Source organism: Melopsittacus undulatus, chromosome 18 (assembly GCF_012275295.1).
Source record: "Melopsittacus undulatus isolate bMelUnd1 chromosome 18, bMelUnd1.mat.Z, whole genome shotgun sequence".
NCBI classification, from domain to species: domain Eukaryota; kingdom Metazoa; phylum Chordata; class Aves; order Psittaciformes; family Psittaculidae; genus Melopsittacus; species Melopsittacus undulatus.
Genome location: NC_047544.1, coordinates 436,569 through 454,467, shown reverse-complemented (window position 1 = coordinate 454,467; position 17,899 = coordinate 436,569). Strand labels below are relative to the sequence as shown.

At 64.8% G+C, this 17,899-nt stretch overlaps 4 protein-coding genes and 1 long non-coding RNA gene across 5 annotated transcripts; 3 read left to right on the top strand and 2 right to left on the bottom strand.

The window, feature by feature from the left end:
* Window positions 1-1,431: 1,431 nt before the first annotated feature.
* LOC117437178 (UPF0561 protein C2orf68 homolog) lies at window positions 1,432-3,162 on the bottom strand. Its single transcript, XM_034070626.1, has 4 exons — window positions 2,940-3,162; window positions 2,687-2,796; window positions 2,124-2,239; window positions 1,432-1,595 (listed from the first exon to the last, which is right to left on the bottom strand). The coding sequence occupies exons 1-4, from the start codon at window positions 3,017-3,019 to the stop codon at window positions 1,440-1,442; spliced, it is 462 nt and encodes a 153-aa protein (XP_033926517.1). The 5' UTR covers window positions 3,020-3,162; the 3' UTR covers window positions 1,432-1,439.
* LOC117437128 (U4/U6.U5 tri-snRNP-associated protein 2-like) lies at window positions 3,121-9,373 on the top strand. The gene is made up of 12 exons (XM_034070436.1): window positions 3,121-3,456; window positions 3,536-3,605; window positions 3,768-3,862; window positions 4,871-5,007; window positions 5,081-5,233; window positions 5,793-6,018; window positions 6,561-6,638; window positions 6,735-6,802; window positions 7,415-7,746; window positions 8,385-8,520; window positions 9,136-9,222; window positions 9,326-9,373. Exons 1-12 carry the CDS (start codon window positions 3,150-3,152, stop codon window positions 9,371-9,373), a joined length of 1,737 nt encoding a protein of 578 aa, XP_033926327.1. The 5' UTR covers window positions 3,121-3,149.
* Window positions 9,374-9,631: 258 nt separating this feature from the next.
* LOC117437165 (pulmonary surfactant-associated protein B-like) lies at window positions 9,632-12,118 on the bottom strand. The gene is made up of 6 exons (XM_034070589.1): window positions 12,066-12,118; window positions 11,680-11,748; window positions 11,116-11,241; window positions 10,924-11,022; window positions 10,145-10,423; window positions 9,632-9,667 (listed from the first exon to the last, which is right to left on the bottom strand). The coding sequence occupies exons 2-6, from the start codon at window positions 11,743-11,745 to the stop codon at window positions 9,632-9,634; spliced, it is 606 nt and encodes a 201-aa protein (XP_033926480.1). The 5' UTR covers window positions 11,746-11,748; window positions 12,066-12,118.
* A 3,857-nt stretch (window positions 12,119-15,975) lies between these two features.
* Window positions 15,976-16,881, top strand: LOC117437140 (uncharacterized). The gene is made up of 3 exons (XR_004550372.1): window positions 15,976-16,033; window positions 16,546-16,614; window positions 16,766-16,881. It is a non-coding gene; the product is annotated as an uncharacterized lncRNA (long non-coding RNA).
* Window positions 16,882-17,016: 135 nt separating this feature from the next.
* Window positions 17,017-17,803, top strand: LOC117437164 (28S ribosomal protein S24, mitochondrial-like). Its single transcript, XM_034070588.1, has 2 exons — window positions 17,017-17,022; window positions 17,364-17,803. Exons 1-2 carry the CDS (start codon window positions 17,017-17,019, stop codon window positions 17,691-17,693), a joined length of 336 nt encoding a protein of 111 aa, XP_033926479.1. The 3' UTR covers window positions 17,694-17,803.
* Window positions 17,804-17,899: the final 96 nt, after the last annotated feature.

The window sequence follows — 17,899 nt, the reverse complement described above, 5'->3', positions numbered from 1 at the left end:
TCATGTCCCCCATGTCTCCATAGTCCCCAATGTCTCCACAGTCCCCAATGGCTCCCCTATACTCAATGTCCCCACAGTCCCCAATGGCTCCACAGTCCCCCATAGCCCCCACGTTCCCCTGTCCCAAACATCCCCACGTGCCGGTGCCGGTGCCGCAGGTGGGGCTGTGGCGGTGGTGGGGCTGATGCAGCAGAACCGGCAGCGGGTGCTGGAGCAGGACCTTGACACAGCACAGAGACTGTGCCATGGTGGGACATGGGGACCCCATAGGGACACTGTGGGACATGGGGAGCCCATAGGGACACTGTGGGACAGGGGGAGCCCATAGGGACACTGGGGGGCTCTATAGGGTCATAGGGACTGGGGGGGCACTATGGGAACATAAAGGCTGTGGGGCACTATGGGGACACAGAGGCTGTAGTGCGCTCCAGCACTGCAGGGCTGCTCGGCTGTCCCCGGCCGCAGCCGCAGCCGCTGCCCCCCCCGCAGACCGAGCCGCTCTCCCGCAGCAGCCGCGCGGTGACGCCGCAGAGCCCGCAGCGCTCCCGGTGCCTCCGGGCTCGGGCTCCCCCTGGCGCTGGGGCTGCAGCTGCTGCCGGGCCCAGTTCCGGTCCCCACCGGCCCCGCGGAGCCCCCGCGGTGACCGCAGCGGCCGAGGCCGGAGCCTCCGGTGACACCCGCAGGGAGCGGCTCGGGGGGCGCACGGGAACTGTCCCCGTGGGGGCTGCAATAAACTGGGTCTGTGCTATGGGAGCCCCAGCAGGGGATGCACAGGGTGACCCCACAATAACCATTGGGGTGACCCTACAACAATCATGGGGGTGACCCTACAATAACCACTGGGGTGACTCCACAGTAACCACTGGGGTGACCCCACTGTAACCACTGGGGTGACCCCACAGTAACCACTGGGGTGATCCCACAATAACCATTGGGGTGACCCCACAATAACCACTGGGGTGACCCTACAGTAACCATTGGGTGACCCCACAGTAACCATTGGGGTGACCCCACAATAACCATTGGGGTGACCCCACAGTAACCACTGAGGTGACCCCACAATAACCATTGGGGTGACCCCACAACAACCATTGCGGTGACCCCACAGTAACCATTGGGGTGACCCCACAGTAACCATTGGGGTGACCCCACAATAACCATTGGGGTGACCCCACAGTAACCATTGGGGTGACCCTACAATAACCATTGGAGTGACCCCACAGTAACCACTGGGGTGACCCTACAATAACCATTGGGGTGACCCCACAATAACCACTGGGGTGACCCCACAGTAACCGTTGGGGTGACCCTACAATAACCATTGGGGTGACCCCACAGTAACCATTGGGGTGACCCCACAGTAACCATTGGGGTGACCCTACAATAACCATTGGGGTGACCCCACAGTAACCACTACCGAGCCCCACAGCACCCGGCGCTCACCGAACCTTTATTGTGCCCATAGGGTCAGGGCTCCGCCGGTTCTGGCGCTGCCGGAGCTCGTCCTGCACCCGCTGGCACAGGGCTCGGCGCAGGGAGGGCTCCAGGGGGCTCCGGGCACAGACCTGCTGGGTGACGTCCTCGGCGCTGTCCCCCTGGGACACAGAGAGACCCAGAGCACACAGTGAGATCCATAGCACCCAATGAGACCCATAGCACCCAATGGGACCCATAGCATCCAATGGGACACATAGCACCCAATGGGACCCATAGCACCCAATGGGACCCACAGCATCTAATGGGACCAACAGCAACCCACAGTGCCCCATAGCATCCAATGAGACCCAAAGCACCCAATGGGACCCATAGCACCCAATGGGACCCACAGCACCCACAGTGCCATACACCACCCACTAAGTCCTATATCACTCAATGCAGCCCACAGCATCCACTGAACCCCATAGCACACACTGTGACCCACAGCACTGATGCAATCCATGGCACCCCCTGCTTCACAGCACCCACCCTGGAGGACACAGCACCCACCCTGCACCCATTGTGCCCCACTCAGTGCCCGTACCCCCCAGACCCCCCCCCACCCATGGGTGCCCTGACCCCCCCCCAGCACCCATGGGTGCCCTGACCCCCCCCCAGCACCCATGGGTGCCCTGACCCCCCCGCACCTGGTGCACAATGACGCTGGTGACGCTGCCATCATCCCCCTCGTACTCGAGGCAGAAGAGCCGCGGCCCACGGGGGTCGGGGGGGGGCCCTGGGCCGGGGTCACCCCCAGGACCCCCTGCGGCACCCACAGCATCAGCACCCACCGGGGGGGGCATCGAACACACGGGTGCCCCCATCCCCCATGGGTACCCCCATCCCCCATGGGTGCCCCCATCCCCATGGGTGTCCCCATCCCCCCATGGGTGTCCCCATCCCCCATGGGTGTCCCCATCCCCCCATGGGTGTCCCCATCCCCCCATGAGTGCCCCCACTGCCCCCCACGGGTGCTCCCATCCCCATCTCTCATTGGTGCCCCTCCATCACCATTGCTTCCCATGGGTGCCCCATGCCCCATGGGTGCCCCCCCATTGGTGCCCCCAACCCCCATTGCCCCCATTGGTGCCCTGCCATCCCCATGCCCCCATGGGTGCCCCCCGATTGGTGCACTCCCTATCCCCCATGGGTGCCCCCATCCCCATTACCTCTATGGGTGCCCCCCTCCCCACCCCCCCCCCCCTCTCACCTCCCCTCCTCGGTCTGTACACGGCCTGGTCAGGCCGCCGCGGCCTGGTCGGTGTCACCGGGAGCCGTGCGCGGCCCCGCGCCTGCCGCAGCGCGCGCTCGTACGCGTCCCTGCGTGAGCCGACCCGGAGATATCGCGATACCGGAACGGGGGGGGGGCTCCGGTACCGGGGGGGGTGCACTGGGACCCGGGGGGGGGGCACCGGAACACCGGTACCGGGGGGGGGTGTCCCCGGTGCCGCTGAGGCCCGTACCTGGCCAGCTGGTTCCGCCGGATGTGCCGCACGAAGCCGTGGCTCAGGTCCAGCCGGTACCGGCAGCCTGCGGCCTCCATGGGCACCGGCACCGGCCGCGGCCCCTTTAAGAGCCCGTCCGGTAACGGGGCGAGGGCCCTTTAACAGAGCGGCGCATGCGCGGTGCCGGGGCGGGAGCGCATGCGCGGTAGAGGTGGTGCTGCCGCCGCCATGTCGAGCCGAGGGAAACGGGAGCGGCGAGGCCCGAGCTCCGGTTCCGGTTCTGGTTCCGGTTCCGGTTCTGGCTCCGGTTCCGGCTCCGGTTCTGGTTCCGGTTCCTCCCGCAGCCGCCGGGACCCGGAGCGAGGCCGCAGCCGGAGGGAGGCGGAGCGGGAGCGGGAGCGCGGCCGGAGGGAGGCGGCGGAGCCGGAACCAGAGCCCCCTGCGGACCCCATCCGGTCCCAGCGGGAACCGGGGCCTGGGGGCAAACGGGAGCGGGAGCCCGAGGGGGACTCGGAGCCGGAGGCGGAGCCACCGGGTGCGGAGCGGGGCGGGGGGGGGGGGGCTCGGGCCCGGTTCCGGTTCCGTTACCCCCGTTAACTCTGGTGCTTCCCCAGTTCGCTGCGGCCGTTTCGAGCCCGAGGATCATCGCAGCCGACACTGCCCTTACCTGGACACCATTAACAAGTGAGGGGTTGGGGTGACCCCAATGTGTGTGTGACCCCAATGTGTGTGTGTGCCCCATGTGTGTGACCCCCCCTGTGCCCCCCATGTGTGTGTGCCCCCCATGTGTGCTCCCCCTATATGTGCCCCCTCCCATGTGCCCCCCTCTGATCTCTGCCCCCCCAGGAGTGTCCTGGACTTCGACTTCGAGAAGCTCTGCTCCATCTCCCTGTCCCACATCAACGTCTATGCCTGCCTGGTGTGCGGGAAGTACTTCCAGGGTGAGGGGTCACTGCGGGGACCGGGGGGGGGCAGGGACCGGTTCACCCCCCCCCATCCATACCCTGATACCGGTGCCCCCCCCATCCATACCCTGATACCGGTGCCCCCCCCATCCATACCCTGATACCGGTGCCCCCCCCATCTCCATACCCTGATACCGGTGCCCCCCCATCTCCATCCCCTGATACCGGTGCCCCCCCCATCCCCATACCCTGATACCGGTGCCCCCCCCATCTCCATACCTGATACCGGTGCCCCCCCCCATCCATACCCTGATACCGGTGCCCCCCCCATCCATACCCTGATACCGGTGTCCCCCCATCTGCATCCCCTGATACCGGTGCCCCCCCCATCCATCCCCTGATACCGGTGCCCCCCCCCATCCATACCCTGATACCGGTGCCCCCCCCATCTCCATACCCTGATACCAGTGCCCCCCCCATCCATACCCTGATACCGGTGCCCCCCCATCTCCATACTGATACTGGTGCCCCCCCCATCTCCATACTGATACCGGTGCCCCCCCCCATCCATACCCTGATACCGGTGCCCCCCCCATCTCCATACCCTGATACCTGTGCCCCCCCCATCCATACCCTGATACCGGTGCCCCCCCATCTCCATACTGATACCGGTGCCCCCCCCATCTCCATACCCTGATACCGGTGCCCCCCCCATCCATCCCCTGATACCGGTGCCCCCCCCATCCATACCCGGATACCGGTGCCCTCCCCATCTCCATCCCCTGATACCGGTGCCCCCCCCATCTCCATCCCCTGATACCGGTGCCCCCCCCATCTCCATACCCTGATATCGGTGCCCCCCCCATCTCCATACCCTGATACCGGTGTCCCCCCCATCCATCCCCTGATACCGGTGTCCCCCCCATCCATACCCTGATACCGGCGCCCCCCCCCATCTCCATCCCCTGATACCGGTGTCCCCCCCATCCATACCCTGATACCGGCGCCCCCCCCATCTCCATACTGATCCCATTGCCCCCCCAGGCCGGGGGCTCCGCTCCCATGCCTACATCCACAGTGTCCAGCTCAGCCACCATGTGTTCCTGAACCTGCACACGCTCAAGTTCTATTGTCTGCCTGACAACTACGAGATCCTGGACTCGTCGCTGGAGGACATCACGGTGCAGGCGCGGGGGGGGCACGGGGGGGCTGGCACCGTATCCCCTCCGTTCCTGACCCCCCCTGCCCCCGCAGTACGTGCTCAAGCCGACCTTCACCGCGCAGCACATCTCCCACCTGGACAAGCAGGCCAAGCTGTCCCGCGCCTACGACGGCACCACCTACCTGCCTGGCATCGTGGGGCTCAACAACATCAAGGCCAATGACTATGCCAACGCTGTCCTGCAGGTGGGACCCTGGCACACCCAGTGCCTGCTGGGGGCTGCTGGATCCAGACCAGTTCCTCTATGGGGTTGGTGACTCCATCCCACCTTCCCTATGGAGCTGGTGGCTCCATCCCACCTTCCCTATGGGGTTGGTGGCTCCATCTGACCTTCCCTATAGAGCTGCTGGCTCCATCCCAACTCCTCCGTGGAGTTGGTGGTTTCATCCCACCTTCCCTATGGAGCTGGTGACTCCATCCCAGTTTCCCTATGGAGCTGGTGGCTCCATCCCGATTCCTCCATGGAGCTGGTGGCTCCATCCCGATTCCTCCATGGAGCTGGTGGCTCCATCCCAGTTTCCCTATGGAGCTGGTGGCTCCTTCCCAGTTTCTCTGTGAAGCTGGTGGCTCCATCCCAGTTCTTCTATGGAGCTGGTGGTTCCATCCTAACTCCTTCATGGAGCTGCTGGCTCCATCCCAGTTTCCCTATAGAGCTGGTGGCTCCATCCCAGTTTCCCTATGGAGCTGCTGGCCCCATCCCATCTCCTCCCTGAGGCTGCCGGCTCCATCCCTGCTCCCCCATAGGCACTATCCAACGTGCCGCCGCTGCGGAACTACTTCCTGGAGGAGGAGAACTACCGGAGCATCCAGCGCCCGCCCGGGGACATCATGTTCCTGCTGGTGCAGCGCTTCGGGGAGCTCATGCGCAAGCTCTGGAACCCACGCAACTTCAAGGCTCATGTCTCACCCCATGAGATGCTGCAGGCAGTGGTGCTGTGCAGCAAGAAGAGCTTCCAGATCACCAAGCAGGGTGGGAGCAGCAGGATGGGCAGGGGGACAATGGGATGGGGACATTGGGATGGGGACACTGGGATGGGGATGGGGACATTGGGGTGGGGACACTGGGATGGGGACATTGGGGTGGGGACACTGGGATGGGGATGGGGGTGTTGAGATGGGGATATCAGAATGGGGTTGGGGACATTGGGATGGGGACATTGGGATGGGGATGGGGACACCAGGATGGGGATGGGGGTGTTGAGATGGGGATATCAGAATGGGGTTGGGGACATTGGGATGGGGACATCAGAATGGGGTTGGGGACACCAGGATGGGGATGGGGACGTTGGGATAGGGCTGAGGATCCTGGGATGGGGACACCAGGATAGGGTTGGGGACGTTGGGGTGGGGATGGGGACATTGGGATGCAGTAAGAGGCACTGGGATAGGGTTGGGGATGCTGGGATGGGGACGCTGGGATGGGGACGCTGGGATGGGGACGCTGGGATGAGGACGCTGGGATGGGGATGCTGGGATGGGGACACTGATCCCATCATGCTCCCTGTGGCACAGGGGATGCTGTGGATTTCCTCTCCTGGTTCCTGAACGCTCTGCACTCGGCTCTGGGAGGCACCAAGAGGAAGAAGAAAAGTGAGTGGAGAGCAATGGGGTCCCTGTGACACCCTCGGGACCCCCATTGACCCCTCGGTGCCCCCCCCACATCCTCACATCCCCCCATCCCTGCAGCCATCGTCACTGACGTCTTCCAGGGCTCCATGCGCATCTTCACCAAGAAACTGCCTCACCCGGACCTGGTGAGTGTATGGGGCTGTGGGGGGGGCTGACCCCATAGTGCTGACCCCATAGTGTGTGCTGACCCCATGGTGGGTACTGACCCCATGGTGGGGGCTGACCCCATGGTGGGCACTGACCCCATGGTGGGGGCTGACCCCATGGTGGGGGCTGACCCCATGGTGGGGGCTGACCCCATGGTGTGTGCTGACCCCATGGTGGGGGCTGACCCCATGGTGGGCACTGACCCCATGGTGGGGGCTGACCCCATGGTGGGCACTGACCCCATGGTGAGCACTGACCCCACACTGTGCTCTGACCCCATGGGGGGCTCTGACCCCACACTGAGCTCTGACCCCACACTGGTCTCTAACCCCACAATGGCTCTAACCCCACACTGGTCTCCCCCCTCCCCCCCAGCCAGCCGAGGAGAAGGCAGCTCTGACCCCGCACTGATCTCTGACCCCACAATGGGCACTGACCCCATGATGGGCACTGACCCCACACTGGTTTCCCCCCTGTCTCCCCCAGCCAGCCGAGGAGAAGGCAGCTCTAACCCCACACTGGTCTCTAACCCTATGGTGTGTGCTGACCCCACACTGGGCTCTCCCCCCCGTCTCTCCCCTCCCCCCCAGCCAGCCGAGGAGAAGGCTGCTCTGCTGCACAAGGCCGAGTACCAGGAGCTGATGGTGGAGTCCCCGTTCCTGTACCTGACGCTGGACCTGCCGTCGGCTCCGCTCTACAAGGACGAGCGGGAGCAGCTCATCATCCCCCAGGTGCCTCTGTTCAGCATCCTGGCCAAGTTCAACGGGGCCACGGAGAAGGAGTACAAGACCTACAAGGAGAACTTCCTGAAGCGCTTCCAGCTGACGCGGCTGCCTCCCTTCCTCATCTTCTGCATCAAGCGATTCACCAAGAACAACTTCTTCGTGGAGAAGAACCCCACGATTGTCAACTTCCCCATCACGTGAGGGTGGCAATGATGGGACGGGGATGGGGGTGGAGGAGGGGGGATGGGGGGGTTTGGGGGGGTCTGAGGGGGGTTTGGGGGATCTGAAGGGGGTTTGGGGGGGTCTGAAGGGGGTTTGGGGGGGTCTGAAGGGGGTTTGGGGGGGGTCTGAGGGGGGATTGGGGGGGTCTGAGGCGGTTTGGGAGCATCTAAAGGGGATTCAAAGGATCTAAAGGGGGGATGGAAGCATTTGGGATGAGATTGGAAGCATCCAGGAGCACTTTGGGGGCATCCAGTTGAGGTTTGAGGGCGTCTGGAAGGGATTTGGGAGCATCTCAAGGGGTTGGAAGAGTCTAAAGGGGGGTTGGAAGTGACTGAGGGTGTGGGGGGTTGGGAGCATTTTGTGGGTGTCTGAGGGGGGTTGGAAGCATCTGGGGGGTGGGTGCATTGAGGTGGGTTCAGGTGCTGTGGGGGCAATGGGTGCTGTGTGTGTGCTATGGGTGTTATGTGTGTTATGTGTGCTGCGGGTGCTCTCTGGGTGCTATGTATGCTGTGGGTGCTATGGGTGCTGTGTATGTGCTGTGTGTGTGCTCTGGGCACTCTGTATGTACTATGGGTACCCTGTGTGTGCTGTGTCACTGATGTACCCCCGGCAGGAACGTTGACCTGCGTGAGTACCTGTCGGAGGAGGTTCAGGCCTCACACCCCAACACAACCTATGACCTGGTGGCCAACATTGTGCACGACGGGAAACCCACCGAGGGCTCCTACCGCATCCACGTCCTGCACCACGTCAGTGCCAGCGGGGGGGGGCTGCCCCATAGCACCCACTGACACCCACTGACACCCCCACAGCACCCACTGACACCCCCCATAGCACCCACTGACACCCACTGACACCACCATAGCACCCACTGACACCCCCCATAGCACCCACTGACACCCCATAGCACCCACTGACACCCACTGACACCCACTGACACCCCCCATAGCACCCACTGACACCCCACAGCACCCATTGACACCCCCCATAGCACCCACTGACACCCCCCATAGCACCCCCATAGCACCCACTGACACCCCCCATAGCACCCACTGACACCCCCCATAGCACCCACTGACACCCCCATAGCGCCCACTGACACCCCCCATAGCACCCACTGACACCCCATAGCACCCACTGACACCCCCATAGCACCCACTGACACCCCCCATAGCACCCCCATAGCACCCACTGACACCCACTGACACCCCATAGCACCCACTGACACCCCCATAGCACCCACTGACACCCCCCATAGCACCCCCATAGCACCCACTGACACCCCCCATAGCACCCACTGACACCCCCGTAACACCCACTGACACCCCATAGCACCCACTGACACCCCCATGTGTGTCCCACAGGGCACTGGGAAGTGGTACGAGCTGCAGGACCTGCAGGTCACTGACATCCTGCCCCAGATGATCACACTCTCCGAGGCCTATATCCAGGTGGGTCTGTGGGGGGGTCCTGCAGGGAGGGGTCACCCCCTGACCAGCTCCGTGTCCCCCCCTCATCCTTCATCCCCCCTCATCCCCCTCTGCTCTGCTGCAGATCTGGAAGCGGCGCGAGGATGATGAGACCAAACAACAGGGAGCCTGAGACCCCCATAGGCACACAAAGAGAGACCCCCATGGGCACCCAGAGACCCCCATGGGCACCCAGACCCCCCCCCGGGGACTCCCCCCCATTAAATGCCACCCGCTGTATTTTTGTAACCAGTTTCCCCTCTCTCTTCATTAGGGTTCCTTGGGGGGGGGGGTCATTGCCCCCCCTTTGTCCCCCCAAACACCCTCACATGGGGGACACTGAGGCAATGCAGAAGCTTTATTGTGTTGCTGGGGGGGCTCCGGGTGTGCCCTAGAGCCAGACGTGCTCCTGGCAGTGCTGCAGGGCCTGGGGGGGAGCAGGGGGTGAGGGGGGCACAGAGCACACCCCTGTTGACCCCCCCCCCCATCCCTTTGCCCCCTCACCCCTCACCTGGCAGCGCTGAGCGGCTGTGGGGCTGGAGCACCAGTACCTGGGGCCCAGGACACAGGGACCCAGCTTGGGGGACAGCTCCGGGAGGGGGGGGGCCGGGGAGGGGGTCCTGGGGGGGGGACACACACGGGGGTCAGGGCTGTGCCCATGGGTGCCCCCCCTCCCCCCCCAGGGCTCTGATGTCCTCGGTGGTGGCACCCCCGGGGTATCCCCGTGGTCTGTGCCCCCCCCCCCCCGCGCGTGCCCGTGGTCTGTGCCCCTCCCCCCCGCGCGTGCCCGCGCTCACCCCGTGCTCTATGCCCCCCCCGCGCGCGTGCCCGTGGTCTGTGCGCCCCGACCCCCGCGCGCGCTCCCGCGCTCACCACGTGGTCTGTGCCCCCCCCCCGCGCTCACCCCGCGCTCTCCTCCCTCGTCGGGGGCGCGCAGCCCCTGGCGGCAGCCGAGCAGCGCGCGGCAGAGCAGCGCGGGCCCGAGGCGCGCGAGCACGCGCTCCAGCGCCAGGGCCGCGTAGCGCTGGGCCAGGCACTGGCACGCGCCGGCCGCCACCAGCGGGAGCGCGCGGCACAGGGAGCCCAGGGCCTCGGCCACGCGCTCCCGCGGAACCGCCGCCTCCAGGCGCGACACCAGCGAGCGGCACAGCCAACAGCGAGGGACCGGCACCGGCAGCGCCCCCTGCAGGGAGCCCGCGCACACCCGTACCAACTGGTACCCACACACCCGCGCACACCCGTACCAACCGGTACCAACCGGTACACACACACCGGTACCCACCGGTACCCACCGATACCAACCGGTACCAACCGGTACCCACCGGCAACCACCAGTACCCATTGGTAGCCACCCACCAGTACCCACCGGTACCAACCAGTACCCACCTTTACCCATCCACTCGCACCCAACGGTACCAACTGGTACCAACCGGTACCCACCGGTACCAACCAGTACCCCCCAGTACCCATCCACCGGTACCCACCAGTGCCCATCGGTACCCGCACTGGCCGCACCCCCCATCTACACCCATCTGCACCCATCAGCACCTACAGCACCCATCTGCACCCATCAGCACCCATGTACACCCACAGCACCCATCTGCACCCATCTGCACCCATCAGCAGCCATCTGCACCCACAGCACCCATCTGCACCCCCCTGACCCCCCCCGTTCCCCGGTACCTGGGGGCTGTTCTGCAGCACCTCCAGCAGGGGCAGGGCCGGTGCCCCCCCCGCCTGCCCCGGGCACAGCTCCAGGTGGGTGCACACGGCCGAGGGCTTCTGGGGGGCAAAGGGGGGGGCAGAGTGAGCCCCCCCACCCCGAGGAGCCCCCATTGCCCCCATTGCCCCGCAGCACCCATGGGTGGCACTCACGAGGCGCCCCTCGATGTCGGTGAGGAGCAGGCTCCAGTACTGGTGCACCAGCTCCTGGCACGGCGGCACCATGGCAGGGACTGGTAGCGCCGCACACTCGTGCCACAGGAACCCCTCCACTGCGGCCTGTGCCATGGCACCGGCGTCACTGCCATGGCATCACCATGGGCACCACCATGGGCACTGCCATGGGCACCACCATGGCACCGTCATGGCACCACCATGGCATCACCATGGCATCACCATGGCACCACCATGGGCATCACCATGGCACCGCCATGGCATCACCATGGCATCACCACGGGCATCACCATGGCACTACCATGGGCATCACCATGGCACTACCATGGCACCACCATGGGCATCACCATGGCACCACCATGGCATCACCATGGCACCACCATGGCATCACCATGGGCATCACCATGGCACCACCATGGCACCACCATGGGCACCGCCATGGGCACCACCATGGGCGTCACCATGGCACTACCATGGCATCACCATGGGCGTCACCATGGGCACCGTGGCACCCTTATGGCCACCCCGTGTCCCCATGGGCACCTTGGTGGCTGACTCGTTGGCCATGCGGATGAGGAGGGTGATGACCTGCTGGCAGCTGGCACACATGTCCTGTGGGGACAGCGGATGGGGACGTGGGACAGGGACATGGGATGGGGACGGGGGGTATGGGGGTGTGTGGGTATTGGGACATGGGGTTGGGATATGGGGATATGGGGTCATGGACTGAGGAAATGGGACATGGGGATATGGGATAGGGGGACAGAGTGGTGTGTGGGGATATGGGCAGGGGCTGTGGGGACACAGGGGGGTCATGGGGACATGAGGATGATGGGTTCATGGGGACCTGGGGGTCCATGGGGACACAGGTGCTGTGTTAGGTGCTGTTTGGGTGCTATTTGGGTGCTGTGGGTGCTCTTGGTTCTCACCGTGCTGGGGGGGGCCCAGTCTTGGCAGCTCAGCTCCGCATCCCCGCTCTGGCACCGGGTGGGGGGGGGCACCCCATAGACCCCCCCTGGCACCCCAAACCCTGCTGCCACCGTCAGACCCACACCGGGACCCCCAGCACACCCAACACCCCCAAAACCCCCAACACCCCACAACACCCCCCATCGCCCCCAAACACCCCCAATACACCCCAACACCCCCCAACACCCCCAATACCCCCAATACACCCCAACACCCCCCAACACCCCCAATACACCCCAATACACCCCAACACCCCCAATACACCCCAACACACCCCAACACCCCCAATACACCCCAACAACCCCCCATCACCCCCAACACCCCCAATACCCCCAATACCCCCAACACCCCAACACCCCCAACACCCCCAACACCCCCCAGCCCCAGACCCCAGAAGGGACCCACAGTCTGACCCCCATACCCAAGGACCCCCCCCCTTGACCCCCCCGGTACCTGCGGCTGCGCAGATCAGCACCAGCAGCGCCCGGGCTGGGGCCATGGCTGTGCCAGAGCCGGGAGCATGAGCTGATTTATAGCCACGGGGGGGGGGCGAACGGGGGGGGGCGGGGAGCGGAGGGGGGGGAGGGGCGTGGGGAGATGGGGGGTACAGGGATATGGGACATGAGGATAGGGGGGTAAGGGGATAGGGGGATAGAGGGATAGAAAGGGGATATGGGACATGGGGATATGGGCGGTATGGGGGTTATGGGGGATACAGGGATATAGGGATATGGGGATAGGGGGACATGGGGATATGGGGGTAAGGGGATAGGGTGATATAGGGATATAGGGACATGGGGACATGGGGATATGGGGATATTGGTATAGGGGGATATGGAGGTATGGCGATATGGGGAAATAGGGATATAGGACATGGGGATAGGGGGATATGGGGGTATGGGGATATGGAGACATAGAGTTATGGGACAAGAAGATAGTGGGATAGGGGGATAGGGGGATATGGAGGTATGGGGATGTAGGGATATCGGGATAGGGAGATATGGAGGTATGGGGACATGGGGACATAGGGATATAGGACATGGGGATATGGGTACATGGGGGCACATTGGGTGCCCTGAGGGCCACTGGTGCTGGGGCACCTGCGGGCACCGTGATCCCATGGCCCCCCCCCCATCCCGCTCCTTGTCCCCACAGGTCCCCGTGTCCCCTCCCGCCTCAGCACCCATGGGTGCCCCCCTCCCCATCCCCCCCCCGCACCCATGGGTTCCCCCCTCCCCCTCCCCCCCAGCATCCATGGGTGCCCCCTCCCCTCCCCCCCATCACCCATGGGTGCCCCCTCCCCCTCCCCCCCCAGCACCCATGGGTGCCCCCTCCCCATCCACCCCCCAGCACCCATGGGTGCCCCCTCCCCTCCCCCTCCCCTCCTGTTCCCGGCAGGGCCCCGCCCCCACTCGAGGGCTCTCGTGCAGGGGAGCGGCGGGGCCGGGCGGGGGGGGCTGTGTGCAGAGGGTGTGGGGGGAGGGGAACCACTCAGAGCCCATTGCCCCCCATTGCCCCCCATTGACCCCCATTGACCCCCAGTGCCCCCAGTGCCCCCCATTGACCCCTATTGCTCTCCATTGACCCCCATTGACCCCAGTGCCCCCAGTGCCCCCCATTGACCCCCAGTGCCCCCAGTGCACCCAGTGCCCCCATTGCTCCCCATTGTCTCCCATTGACCCCCATTGACCCCCATTGCCTCCATTGCCCCCATTGCTCCCCATTGGCTCCCATTGCCTCCCATTGCCCCCATTGCTCCCCATTGTCTCCATTGCCTCCATTGCCCCCCAGTGCCCCCATTGCTCCCCATTGCCTCCTATTGCCCCCCATTGACCCCCATTGCCTCCATTGCCCCCCATTGACCCACAGTGCCCCCCATTGCCTCCCATTGCCTCCATTGTCCCCCATTGCCCCCTATTGCTCCCCAGTGCCCCCCAGTGCCCCCAGTGCCCCATTGACCCCACTGCAGCCGTTGCCCCCAGCCCCACCGCTCCCCCTGTCCCCCTCAGTGGCTCTGCCCCCCATGTCCCTGCCATGGGGCTGGTGCCAGGCTGGGGCCGGGGGCACCCTCATGAGCAGAAACACTGGGATAAAACAGGGACATGGATGCACCGAGAACCCCCATGTCCTATATCCCAATATCCCCATGTCCCATATCCCAATGTCCCCATAACCCAATATCCCCATATCCCTATATGCCGTGTTCCCCTATCCCCATATTTCCCTGTATCCCCATATTGATGCTTGGACAGACCCCACAACGGGTTCAAGCTGTAAAGCAGGTTTGCTTTATCCAGCACTGAGGTGTATGGGGATCACTGAGGTGTATGGGGATCACTGAGGTGTATGGGGATCACTGGGGTGTATGGGGATCACTGAGGTGTATGGGGATCACTGAGGTGTATGGGGATCACTGAGGGGTATGGGGATCACTGAGGGCATGGGGATCACTGGGGTGTATGGGGATCACTGAGGTGTATGGGGATCACTGAGGGCATGGGGATCACTGGGGTGTATGGGGATCACTGAGGTGTATGGGGATCACTGGGGGGCATGGGGATCACTGAGGTGTATGGGGATCACTGGGGGGCATGGGGATCACTGGGGTGTATGGGGATCACTGAGGTGTATGGGGATCACTGGGGTGTATGGGGATCACTGGGGTGCATGGGGATCACTGGGGTGCATGGGGATCACTGGGGTGTATGGGGATCACTGGGGTGCATGGGGATCACTGGGGTGTATGGGGATCACTGAGGTGTATGGGGATCATTGAGGTGTATGGGGATCACTGGGGTGCATGGGGATCACTGAGGTGTATGGGGATCACTGGGGTGTATGGGGATCACTGGGGTGTATGGGGATCACTGGGGTGTATGGGGATGGCTCCTCCATGCACCCCTCAGGGCTGTTCCCCTTACATTCCTTCTCTTCACTCATACATATTCATGAGGTTGCTCAACCAGTTCATACATATTTATTATCTCTCCCCGCTTCATATTCTAATGAGCCGGAGGGTCCTTTGCGCATGCGCAGTGCCCGTCTGCTCATGGGCAGGGGGCTCGGGATGAAGTCAATGACTCTTCCTCTTCTTCACCTCCGGTCTCGGCCTCAGGCTCCGGTCCGTGCCCCTCCCCCCCCCGCTGCTCTCCGGTCCATGCCCCTCCCCCCCCCGCTGCTCTCCGGTCCATGCCCCTCCCCCCCCCGCTGCTCTCCGGTCCGTGCCCCTCCCCCCCCCGCTGCTCTCCGGTCCGTGCCCCTCCCCCCCCCGCTGCTCTCCGGTCCGTGCCCCTCCCCCCCCCGCTGCTCTCCGGTCCGTGCCCCTCCCCCCCCCGCTGCTCTCCGGTCCGTGTCCCGTCCGCTCCCGGTGCTCAGCAGGACCGAGCCCTCTGCTATTGTCATGGCCTTAGGCTCTGGTCCATGTCCTGTTCTTGTGTCCGGTGCCAGCAGCACCTGCCCCTCCCGCAGCAGTATCGGTGCCAGGCAGGACAGCACTGCAGGGACCTGGGGCAGAGCTTGTGTGTGAGCACAGGGAGTCCTGTAACCCCTGGATCAATATCCCCATATCCCAATAACCCCATATCCCCATATCCCCCTATCCCCCCATTCCCCCATCCCCGTGTCCCCCTCCCGTCCCCACGGGGGTGGCTCCAGTTGACAGCGGGAGGGGCCCCCCCAACCCCAGCACACCCAGACTGGGGTGAATGGGGGGCAAGGGGACACTGGGGACACCCCCCGCACCCCTTTCCCAGTGTCTCCCAGTACCCCCAGTACCCTCCCAGTATCCCCCGCGCCCCCATCACCCCCAGTCCCCCCGCAGTCCTCCAGCCGCCAGGGGGCGCTGACGCTGATGCTGACGCTGACGCCGGAGCCGCCGCCACAGAGCCGGGTCAAGATGGCGGCGCCCGCGGTCGTGCGGGCCTTGAGGGTAGGGACGGGACGGGAATACCGGAAACACCAGAAACACCGGGAATAACGGGAACACTGGGAACACTGGGAACACTGGGAATACCGGAAACAAACACCGGGAGCACCGGAAATAACGGGAATAACGGGAGGGGGCAGCGGGTGTGGGGGAACCGGCCGCTCCAGGCCTGAGGGGCTCCGGGTGCAGGGTCATGGGGGGCACACAGAGGTGGGGCTATGGGGGGGTCAGAGGGATGTGGGGCACCCGCTGTGGGGCACAGGGGACAGAGGGTGCAGGGGGTGTGGGGGGTGGGCATGGGAGATGTGGGGACATGGGGGGCACTGGGATGGGGGCACCAGGGGCACGGATATAGGGGACACTGGACATGGGGGGCACTGGGATAGGGGTACAGGGATGGGGGGCACTGGGATAGGGTCACTGGGGACACTGGACATGGGGGGCACAGGGATGCGGAGGCCCCGGGGTCTCTGTGGGGTGGCAGACGGGACCCCTCACCCATTGTCACCCCACAGGCACTGCCCCACATCTGCTCTGTCCCCAATGGCACCCGGCAGCTGCACAGCACCCCCCCCTGCTTCAAGGTAAAGCGGGTGCCCCCTGCCCCATAGCTCCCTGTGGGGCACCCCCCAAGCTCTGTGGGGCTCCCCCCCCCAAGCTCTCTGTGGGTCACCCCAAGCTCTCTATGGGTCACCCCAAGCTCTCTATGGGTCACCCCATGGCTCTGCCCCCCAGGCTCGTGCCGCGCGGGTGCGCGTGGGGAAGGGGGACAAGCCAGTGACCTACGAGCAGGCCCATGGGCCCCACTACATCGGGCACCGCAAGGGGTGGCTCTCACTGCACACCGGTGGGTGTGGGGAGATGTGGGGCACGTGGGGATGGGACACTCGGGCTGTGGGGCACGAGGGTGCTGGGGAGATGGACTGTGGGGGACCATGGGAATGTGTGGGGCACATGAGCATGGTGGGGAATGGGATGTGTGGGGCATGTGGGTACTTTGGGGGCTCAGGGGCATGGTGGGGACATGTGGGGCATGGAGAAATGTGGGGCCAGGACCCATGGGTGTTGTGGGGATGGGGATGTGTGGGGCTCCTTGGTGTCCTGGGGATGTGTGGGGTGCATGGGAATGGTGGGGAATGGGATGTGTGGGGCAGGCGGGTGCTGTGTCCATAGGGATGTGTGGGGCAGGGGGTGCTGTGTCCATATGATGTGTGGGGCAGGCTGTGCTGTGGGTCACCATAGGGATGTGTGGGGCAGGAGGTGCTGTGTCCATAGGGATGTGTGGGGCACCATAGGGATGTGTGGGTCCAGAGGGTGCTGTGGGTCACCATAGGGCTGTGTGTGTCCGTCCCGTGCGCGCTCACGCGGCTGCCCCACAGGGAACCTGAGCTCGGAGCTCGGGGCCGCGCAGCGGGTTCTGGAGGACGCGTTCGTGCGTCGCTTCCTGCGCGGGACGTTCCCGGGGGCGCTGCTGGCCCCGCCCGTGCTCCGGCGCCGCGGGCGCGCGCTGCTCGTGAGCGCGCAGGTGTCGCGCGCGCTGCCGCCCGCGCGGCTGCTGTTCCTGCAGGGGTACTCGGAGCTGCTGCTGAGCGCGCTCCACTCCTGCCCCGTGCGCATCGAGATCACCACCCTGCGCGCGCCCGCCGTATACAAGCACCTCTGAGCGCGTGCACGAGAGCACCACGTGACCTCACACGTGACACCCCACGGGGATCGGACACACCAATGTACCACTCGTGTTCGTGACTCGAAGAGACCGCGGCAGTCACATGACCTCTGGTGTTCACGTGTCTCAATGAGCCCTGCCCCACACCCGCAGTGTCCTTGTGCCCCACATGGCATTAACCCTATAGAGCCCCCGTGCCCCAC